Source organism: Coenobita brevimanus, chromosome 42, assembly GCF_032717465.1.
Source record: "Coenobita brevimanus isolate Jiangsu-jjx chromosome 42, ASM3271746v2, whole genome shotgun sequence".
Lineage (NCBI taxonomy): Eukaryota > Metazoa > Arthropoda > Malacostraca > Decapoda > Coenobitidae > Coenobita > Coenobita brevimanus.
In genome coordinates, this window is record NC_136995.1 from 2,765,001 (window position 1) to 2,776,109 (window position 11,109).

Genomic DNA, 11,109 nt, shown 5'->3' on the forward strand with positions numbered 1-11,109 from the left:
AACCTTCTACACCGACTCGAATGGCAGGGAGACTCTCAAACGTCAGTCAAGATTTTTTTTTTTTTTTACATGTTTGTGAACGTTTCTGTTAACAGTGATTTATATATTGTGTCCCCATTGGAAATTGTTGCACATATACAGTAATATAGTTCTTTCATAATTTTTCCTATCGCATTTTTTTTTTTTTTTTTTTGTAAGTTAATTTTTGCTATCTCAAGATGACTCTGTTCAGCTAAGTTGATACTTCCAAATCTGGAGGAGTTAGATATTGCCTTATTTAACCTTTTTGCTAACTAAAGTCCGTCCACACTGAATAAAATTGCCTGGTGAATGGAAGAATAACCACCAGTTCTTCGCTTACAGTCACTTCCTATTAATTATAAAGTTCTTTTAAAATCATGATTTCCCCCTCCCCTCCCCTCCCCCAGGAGCATGTTTCAGTTAGAGCTGCATTTTGTCTGCACACATTTGAGTCTTGAATTGATAACCAATTGTATTTCATCAACCCCTCAGCCCAGTGACATAATTTTTCATTTTATTGTTGCTACTAGAAGACGATTACTGTACATTTAACTTGGTAAATTAATAACTGTAATTCAAAACAGCCTCGTAAACTTAGTCAGATCATCTGGTGTTAGGAAAAATAAAGAAATACATCATTGAATTCTAGGAGTTAAACCAGGGAACCATTCACCAAGTTGACTGGTAACTATATACAGTACAGTCAGCACTTACATAACGCGAGACTACTGTCACCAGAAGCTCCTGTTTTATGAGAATTCCGTGTTATAGGGCCATATATTTACGTGTTAGAGGATTTCATGGTACCTAAGCCAGCCCCAAGTTCCAACTTTGGGGCAATTTTCAGTTTTTTTTCCCAGGACATTTACCTGCCTAAGAAAGACATCATTACTTACAAACACTAGAGCATTTCTCACCTTGAATGGAAGAGTTTGTAGGTTTGCTGGGGGAAGGTGGAGTGGGGTTCTGTGGCCAAAAAAATAAGACCCAAGATCACACAGAGCACATTTACAGCCAGAGTGAGGGGAGAAGGTAGGCTCAGCTGGGGCAGGAGTGCTCAGTGGACCGTGATGACACCCAGCGCAGACACGTGATAGCAATACGTCATAGGCTGTGCAATTCATGCTCTGTCCATCACTTGCCGCATTCTGTGAACTCCAACTATAATTTTATGCCTTGAGTCGTGTTCTATCATTGGCAGCTTAGTATGACTTTGAAACATAAACTGGGGCCTCCAGCTGCATTATGTCCATTGTTACTGTGTAGTCAGGTCCTGTACAAAATGAACAACTTCCTCTGACCGCGTTATATATATTTTTTCCACTTTCTGGCATTTTTAGGACACAAAATGGCACCTCCCGTGTTATGGGGTTCACGTACTGTGGTCGTGTGTTATGTGAGCCCTGACTGTACTTATTATAACTGGGATTTCAAAAGATCATTACTAATTTACAAAATAATGTCTGTAACGGTAGCTAATTTTGAAGACATTTGTGTGTGTGTGTAATAATAATAATAATTTTCAGTTTATGTATTCATTGCAGCCAGTGGCTGAATATACATACAAGCCCATAATCTAGTATCCTAATTTAAGTGAGTCAACAGGCTGACCTCAGCTGCTTCTGAGGAGTGCCGATGTTAAATGGTGGTCATATAGCCAAGACCTGGATGTCTGATGATATAGTGCATTAAGGCACCAAGATATGGCCCATAAAGGACTTAAGTGCAAGTGGTGGTTAGAATCTGTTGCTCACAGAATGATACTCAGGAGTCTGTAACTTGTCATTCACCATAAGCATCTGGACCAAGTAGCCCAACCCTGGACTCATGTGCTCTTGATAGCGCAATAAAGGATTGGAGGATAGATAGATCAGTATAATAAAAGAATACTACATGTATTGAGAGTAAACTATAGAAGCATCACAGTAAAAGGATTAAACTGATACATCCAGGCACAGACTTATGCATTGTTACAGTTCCTATCACACACCTTAGACTTCTATTCGCCCAAGAGCTTCCAAGAACCATTTGAAATAATTAGCTGGTTTTGGCACTTGGTTTAACTTCCAGGTTCATAGAAATTATTGTCTATACTGTGGCCAACCTCAGTATGAAGATTCATTAAGAGGCATCATTTTTATGTGTGTATGTATGTTTGTATTTGTGTATATCTTGCAGGTGTGTTGGATTACCGGCCGACTTGGCAGCTACGTAACCATGAACCAGTGGCTGGCAACTACTATCCGGTCACTGCTCGCCTCTTGCTTGATGATGGCAAGGACTTCAAAGCAGCAGTCTTGAATGACCGAGCTCAGGTTAGCATAGACATCAGCTTTTATAGATAGATAGATTAGTGTATTATACAGTACTCTATTGTCATTAACTTAGCCTAAAATTGCCATTTCTCCATCTTGAATGCTCTGGTGTGGCAAGTACTGAAGTCTTGTGCTAATCATGAAGAATTGCTGTAGAAAGGAAGTAGAGCCTAGTAATGTCTTATTTAGCCATTGAAGTGCGGAAGTAAGATGCAACAGGAATATAGTGAGTCTCCTTTCTGTGTTGCGTGCTTGATCATTTTTGCTGTTTAATCCACAGTAAATTACAGACAAATTACCCACTAAGATTCCAGTGCTATACATTAAGCTGGTTTGCTGTAGTTCATTCGCCGTAGCTAACTAGGCTCAGATATTTGTATTTCTGTAACTTATTTTATGGAACTCAGTGGCAGAAAAAGACTGTTACAGCCCTATATCCTTTCCGTAGCACCTTTTCATAGCCATAAGATTTTCACTCTAACTTGGCCAAGGTTATTTTTCTTTTATAGCTTATTTCATGTACCTTAGCAGCAGAAAAAGGCAGTGTTATGGCCGTACATCCTTTCCTGAGAACTTTTTGTGACTAGAATTTTGGCTGTGCCTCGCAAGCCTGCACGTATATTTGTTTATTCATACATTTTTCCATTGTAGAATTAGGATTAGAAGGCAATATGATATAACTTTGGGTGGTGGTGGTGGTGGTGGTGGTGGTGAGGTGGATTCTGTTGTTTTTGCATAACTCCATACTGTCTGGCTAAACAGACCCATTGGCCACACATAAGCAACTGCTTTTGTAGGACTGTCTTAGAGACACAGTACAGGACATACACCATGCAGGGAAGCAGCACCCCCATTGGGTAGATAATGTCATAGATAGTATTTTGCCAGTGTCAGACTTGGGTACTTCCCCTTGCCATGGTGTTGATGTGGATATGCTGGGAAATGTTTGGAGACATACCATGAGATGGTTTGGCCACACGACAGGAACTGAGAGTGGTAGAGTAACTAAAAGAGTGTATACGGAGGGTGAGAAGCAGACTGAGGACATGACAACTTGCAGGAAATTTGTTTGCGGCCACTCCCACTGGGATTAGGGTATATAGCTTTAGATAGATAGATAAATATATAAATAAATAATTAACCTTTTTCCTGCAGGGAGGAACCTCACTAGGTGATGGACACATGGAATTAATGGTTCACCGTCGTCTGCTTCACGATGATGCGTTTGGTGTTGGGGAGTCTCTGAATGAAACAGCATATGGACAAGGTCTGGTGGCACGTGGAAAGCATTACATTGTGCACAGGTATTTGTTTTTCTCCCTTTATGTATAATCATTTCATTGGGTATGCGCTTGATAGTTCTTCCAGTGTTGTGCCTTCTCATGCCTTGCTTCTTGGACCCTACCTCACCCCATCCTTAAGTGGATGAGAGAGATTAGGATGATGATGATGATGATGTGTAACCATATAACCAAATGGGCATGTGTTAATCTTGTGAGTTAAGGATTTTAAAGTGGATGTAGCTCATAGGGGATGGCATCCAAGGAGTGATTGGAATTTACTGCTCACATAGTGCCACTCCTGGCAAACAGCTATAATCCTTTTCCCTTAACCTGGTCCAGACTTTCATCCTTTTTTGCAGCTTATTTTTCAGCTCAGTGGCAGAATACAACAGCACTGTAGCACAACATCCTTTCCACAGCACTTCTTTGCAACTTGCATTATACGGTGTTAGTTTCTCGTTCCAGCTCAGTAATGAGGATGGAGAGATGGTAATTTTGGGCCAAGTTAGAGTGAAAAAGGCATAGTCACTTCAAGTGTCAGTACTAAGTAGCCTTACCTTGGGCCCCTGTGCTTCTCTTGGGACATTACAGGATTGGACGATAGATACCTTGTACTGGACTTAGATTTTTATTTTTTTTTCTATGAATAAAAAAAAGAAGGTACGTTGTGGACTACATGAGTATTTTCATTGGTGTAGGAAGCCCCTTTACACCTTTTCGTAAACAATTTATTTTGTTTAGTACACTTTACTGTCCTCTTGGGTATTATATGAATCCTTCCAATATCGTTATACTCTGCATAAATCATGTACAAAAGGATAGCCTATTAACCAGCCAAATCCAAAATTAAATCAGTAAGGAAAAGGTGCTTGGGAGCTTCCTTACCCTATAAGAATACAAGCCCTTGTGTCAGAGTAACTGCTTTGCGCAGGTTCAGTCCCAAGAGGTGGTTGGAGGTTTTTGCTTTTCAGTCAAGCAGTGCCATCCAGGGAAGTACATAGGTCATCTGCCTTTAAATGAGCAGAACTATGATTGCCTAGCCATGGGTCCCTACACCATGAAGGGCGTAGTATGGGATTGGCTGTGACCATTCCCTCCCTCTCTCTCTCCTTCCCTAGCCACGGGTCCCTACACCTTGAGGGGAGTAATATGGGATTGGCTGCGACCATTTCTTCTCTCGTTTCAGCCCTCCCTCAGGTGGAAAAGAGACCAGTATTGATGATGATTTATGTTTTATTTTTATCGATTGCCCTTTTTTTTTCAGTGATTTTGCTACCAGTGAGTGTGACTTTGGCTGCCTTCACCGTACTGTAGGGGAGGACGTGTTGCTGCCTCCCATCATCTCCTTCACCCCCACCACCACCACCCGACACAGCTGGCGCGAGTCACATACCGCTAAGGTTGGTATTGTTAACCCCTTCACTACAGTAATGTCTTATTTTTATTTTGTTTCTGTTTTTCTAGACTATTTTATTCAGCTTAGGAGACTTGTACAATAATGAAGAATTTATGAGAGCTAAAGTGTGTCCTCAGACTGAAGGGGTTAAGGACTATAGTATATTCTGGATGGTGTAGGAGGCTTTGTATCACCTCTTCCTGAGCATTTTATTTTGCATTTTCACCTTAACATTCTCTTGCTTGTTACTGTATTTATATCATCTTCTTTCTCTCTGTTGCCAGATGCCTCAGTCCTGTAAGGGGTGGCCACAAATAATTCGCCTCCATGTTCCTTGTCCCCCGCCATGTCACTGCCCTCCCTCCAGCTCTCACCCCCGTTGCTCATATGCCTCTCCACTTCATCCTGCTATCTCATCCTTGGCCTCCCTTCCCACTCCCCCCCTCCACCTCACTCACATACACTTACCTTGTTAGTCTCTTGTTTTCCATCCTCTCCACTTGGCCAAACCATCTTGGTGTATTTCTCCTAACACTTTGTATCACATCCACACCACGACACATCTTCATGTCTTCATTTGTTAGTTTGTCTCTCCATGTAACTCCACATGCTCCTCACATATAACTTATGTCCACTGCTCTCATTCTTGACATGTGACCTGCCAACAAGGCCAAGCTTCACTTCCATATGTTAGAGTTGATATCACAATACAGCACTATCATGCAGTGACTTTTTTTTTTTTTTTTTTCCCCTATTTCTTATCAATGCTTTCCAAGAACCAGCAACCTTTCTTCCATGTTGTGCCCTTTCAAGCACTTCATCCTCCAAACTTCCATCCGTACTCATCACACTACCCAAATATTGTACGTAGTTGCACTCACATTTTCCATTTCCTCATCATCCAACCTCACTGTACTGTATATTCAGCGATGTCATTTCTTTTGAAGACCATTACTTTACTTTTCCCTACATTCACCATCAGATTCTGTGTCCTACACATTCTTCTAAACTCGGTCACCAAGCCTTGCGGTTCCCCTTCATCTTAACTCAGCAATACAGCATCATCTGCAGGCAACAGTACAGGAAGTTTCTGAATGCTGCCCTTTCATTAGGGCCACTCCAGTATCCACTGCTCTGCCATTTATCTCTTTTACAACCCCATCCATATACAGATTAAACAACTGAGGTCCAACATTCAGATTTAAAAATTCAGTGTTCACCATCCACACTCACAGCAACCTTAGCACCCTTATACATGCTCTTCATGGCATTCAACAACTTCCCATTTACTCCATATATTCTTAATATTGTCCACATTCCATGTCTATCCACTCTGTCATATGCTTTCTCCAAATCCATGAAGGCCACATACAACTTCTTTCCCTTCTCTAGAAACTTTTCCACTGAAGACAAGGATGAATATCTGATCTACACAACCTTTCTCTTCCTAAAGCCTTCCTGTTCTTCTCCGACTAATTCCTCTGTTATTTCCCAAACTCAGTTAATAAGTATCCTACCATATACTTTGCCTGTTACACAAAGAAGACAAATGCCCCTATGATTACCACACACTTCTTTTTTTCACTTTTCCTTTGTACAGGGGAATTATTATACCTAACTTCCAGTTCTCTTGGACTCAACCTTTCTCCCAGGACAATCTGCACATCTACCATATCCATTCTACTACTCTCACATGCTTCATCATTTCACCTTACACTCCATCAATTCCTGGGGCTTTCTCCATTTTGACTTTCTTCATTGCTTCCACAACTTTCATCCTACTGATCTCTTCCTCCCTGCTCACCACCCTCCTTCTCCTGGTCATTTCCCAGCCACTTATTCTTGCATTATTCACTGTCTGTGTTTAATAGTTCCTTAAAGTGTTCTCTCCATCTGCCCACTCTTTCTCCCTTCTTCACAGTCAATCTGCCATTTTTATCTTTTACTCCCCTGCAAACTTCTTTAACTCTAACTCTCTTTTCCTCCTTCCAGAACATTTTCTGCATTCCCTTCACTTTACATTCAAATTCCTCATCATCTTAATATCAATATAGTTTTCATCAGTAACATATAAGAGGATATTGAAGTGCAATGTGCAGCATAAATCAGCAAGGAATAGGTGTGACAATGATCTCCAAAGTCACTTAGAATTTGACCATTACTACTCAGCTCCTGTAACTCAGTCTTAGTTTTATCAAATTATCTGATCGTAGCTGGAATAGAAAACAGTAAATATTGAAGCTGGCAAGGAGCCTGCACATGGTGGCATTGTCCACTCTGGCTAGAGCATCCACGCAGGAGCCAAACCACTTAATATGCATATTGCCATTGGAAGGACCCTGATCTGACCCTGATGAGAGGCTGTCTACCACAACAGATATCAGATGTGTATACAAGATATATATCGTACTTGTATCGTACTGTACTTTTAGGACAGTCTCACAGAAGCAGTTACTTACCTAGTGTTGACAGGTTTGATTGGCCAGACAGAATGAGGTTAAGCAGTAATAGCTACACTACTAGTTGTATAGGTAATATAAGTGTTACTGTAGAACACATGCATGACCTAAGGACTGCTTGTATTGCTTACCAGGCATAGCTTACACTCCCCAGCATCCCTGTCATGAATTTCAGCCTAAGCATTTGACAACCACATGCCATTCTGAACTTACTTATGTCATCTTAGAAATACGTAGATGATTTCAGCATGGAACAACCCTCACTAAGAATCACATTAGCGGTGGCAGACATAAACAGAGATTTTGACAAAGTATCATGATGAGTCCAGAGAAAATAAATCTTAAACAGGAACATGCAAGTCAGTGACAAGGATTGGCCAGCCACTTTGCCCACAGGCAGAGATTTAAATTCAGAATACTCCCTAACAGTGTGCCACAGGGTTCTGTTCCCTTATCCTCACTCGTAACCTTTTGCCCCCATGACCAACCAGCACCCCCTCCTCCTGTTATTCAATAGCACTGTACTATGCTGATGAACTAACAGTAGTTTTACAACAGTCCAAATCCCAACAAGCAGTAGGACAGCTCCAACAGTACCTACAGTACATTTACTAGAACATTGGCCAACTCAAAACAGAATGATTTATCATCAGTCAGAATCATCTGTCACTTTCTTCACTCCAGACAGACAGACAGACAGACATCTCAAATACACCTCCAAGTCACCCTTTTCATCCTGTCACTCCCCTTGGAAAATCATTCCAAAATTCTTGGATTTACTCTAGATACACACATGTGGATATACACATGTGGAGAGAATGGGTAACAATAGAGTGGTGAAAAAGGTATAGCTGAGTGAATTTGAAGGAGGGAGGAGGTGAGGTTGGCCAAGGAGAAGGTGGAGAGATATGGTGGAAGCATGTGTGAGGAAGAGAGGTTTGGAAGTCAGTGAGGCTAGGAAACTGACAAGAGATCAAGTTGGCTGGATGAATGTTGTGAGGAGAGGTGCATGATCAGGGAGTTGGCACCCCTTGTTGATGTGGCAGTGTCCGGATTGACTTTATCGGATATGTTTATGTGAAGCTACAGAACGTGGTGAATGTTTTTGGTGTATCAGATAGAGCCAGGATTCCGGGGGCTTGAATGATGAGTGAATGGAAGTGTGGCCCATTGGGCAGATTTGGGCTGTCTGGACATTGCTACTCCTCACCCTGCCCTAGGGTGGGAAAAGAGGTCCGGATGATGATGATGATACACATACAACTTTTTTTTTTAAACATCAGCAGCTTCAGTACAAAGTCATCTCTTAAATTTGATGTCATGGAAAAAATCACTGACATGCTTTCAGACAACAGAAGTAATCACTGAAAACAGTGTATATTTTGTGAGCAAACCAGTATTTTTCCCATGTTGCTACGATTAGGTGAGCAAGGGCGACGTGCAAGCATGTTGGAACCTTTATAAACGAGATGTATGAACCATGCAATTGGTCTGGCAGAAGGGCTTGGGTGCCGTTGTGTGTGCACCTGCCGTGTTACACTGTCAGGGTCTTGTACAAACTCTTAGCCGCATGAAATCATCTGACCATAGCTGGAAAAGAATATATGAGGTATCCTTACCATAAGAGGGTTAATGATATGAATATGAACACTCATCAGACTCATGTAGGTTTTTGCTCTTAGTGGAGTAAAATCATCTGATGTTAATCAAAGTAAAATGACCATATGAGGGTTTAAATACAAGTCAGGTTAACCCATTCAGGCTGATGATGTATTTAAGCTGTATTCTTGCTATCTCCAAGCATTTGCTTAGGATGGACTTTTCATATATATGGGTTTTGATACAGTCTTCATTGACTCTTTCGCTACTGGAGATCCTTCCTACATTGAATAAATGTGTTTGCTGGTGTTCTGATCAAGTTGAGAAATACCTACTCGGATTGAAGGCTGATTGAACTATAATTAAAGCCATTCATCCACAGTGGGTCGATGTGATGGTTGAGCTGCCGTTGAGTGTTTACCTGCCTGTTGATACATTCAGTCCAGTGAAATAGTTTCACTTTTATTCTTGCCACTTCCAGATTATTTTATTTGTCCTTGTGAAGAGCCCACTTAAGGAAGCAGTTGTTGGCTTCACCCTAGGCTGATCTGAAATGTAAACTCAGTGGATTGCAGGCATAGGTTCTGCTCTTTCCCTACAATCCACCATCCTCCTGTTGGAAGATAGGGAAATAATTACATTTGTACAACCAACCATTTCAGTTGCCTTGTTATGTCAGTGCCACCACATGAAGGCATCCAACACCATTGAAGTGACAATTAAAGATACTCTAACTCCATTTTGAACAGTCTCTCCAAATCTGAATGAAATTGTACAAAGATGGCAAGAGTAAAGTGAAAAATACATCACTAGACCGAAGAAGTTGACACAGCTGAATAAAATCATTTGGCCATAGAGTTTTTATAATGTATTCTAGCTGATGAAAAGAAAATTAGCTAAAACTTGGGAAAGACCTCTTATATGAAATAGGTCAGTGGAGGCTATATCAAAGTCTTCTAACCGGAAAAGTCTGTCCTAAGCTGAATAATGTCATCATGAGGTAGCAGGAATAAACCAGTGTAATACATCACCATACTTAAGGGTTTAAGGTTAGTGAACTATTACCCAGTCCTCTCTTCTGCAGTGGTCCAGTGTTTGGGCCTCATTGCAGTGAAATGTGCACCTGCCTGTTTACACTTTGCTTGTTTGTTTTGTTTGCAAAGGCTCCAGTATGTTTGCATTCATCAGCCTCGGTCAGCTGGTGACAGTTCTCCACACTGCACTATCTCTAGCAGCCTCCATTCAATCCCATATCCCTGAGCTCATACTGTATGACCATGTTCTGAGTCTTTTGTCAGCCATTCACAGTTTAAGCTTTTATACTCACTATCAGCTGAATACAGTCATCTTTTATTAACCTGATACTGGAGAAGTATACCTTTGTGGGGTGGTACTGATATAACTGGGTGGTGCCATTGGCAAACTATAAAAACATACCCCATCTCCCTCCCTCTCCCCTGAAAGGAGGAGGTTGGACCATAGAAGGAGGACAGTTTCAGTTTGCAATCCACTGGGATCCCATCCAGATGAGCTTGGAGCCACAACAACAACGTTAGCCAAATTAAACTGTTACATAGGTACTTTACAGCCAAAATATTAAGATGGATGAACATTAGCCAGAGTCTTTCCCACAGTGGTCTGGTACGAAGGCATCGGTCCCCTGGAATGTGCATCTGTTGACCTTAGAGCCCCTTGGAGAAACCACAATCCTGGTGAGGCTGGAACATCAATACCAGGCCAATGAAAGCTCGTTCAGTGTACCAGCCACAGTTTCATTACAGGTGAGGGAGTTTGTGTGTGTGTGTGCTTTCATGCATACATGTGGATGTATTTACCTAGTTGCAGTATACAGGATTTTTGCTAAGCTTATTTTGTTCTGTCTCCATATCTTAAATTATCCAATCTGCTTTTAAGCACATGGATGGTCATTGCTTGCATCACCTCCTCTTCCAAACTGTTCCAGATGTCTGTACTTCTGTTTGAGAAATGAGGTCTGATCCAAATGTATCCAACCATATTTTTTTCTTGTAAACCAG

General features: G+C 41.3%; 1 protein-coding gene across 3 annotated transcripts in view; it reads left to right on the forward strand.

Annotated features, from left to right (window-relative positions):
• LManII (Lysosomal alpha-mannosidase II) overlaps positions 1-11,109 on the forward strand; it is an 87,497-nt gene that overhangs the window by 57,404 nt on the left and 18,984 nt on the right. For all 3 annotated transcript variants that reach the window (XM_080270728.1, XM_080270727.1, XM_080270729.1), the window contains 5 exons: positions 1-41; positions 2,200-2,336; positions 3,492-3,640; positions 4,884-5,019; positions 10,708-10,854. The exon at positions 1-41 is cut by the window's left edge and continues 60 nt beyond it. In XM_080270728.1, coding sequence (XP_080126854.1) covers positions 1-41; positions 2,200-2,336; positions 3,492-3,640; positions 4,884-5,019; positions 10,708-10,854 — 610 coding nt within the window. The remainder of the gene's footprint in view (positions 42-2,199; positions 2,337-3,491; positions 3,641-4,883; positions 5,020-10,707; positions 10,855-11,109) is intronic.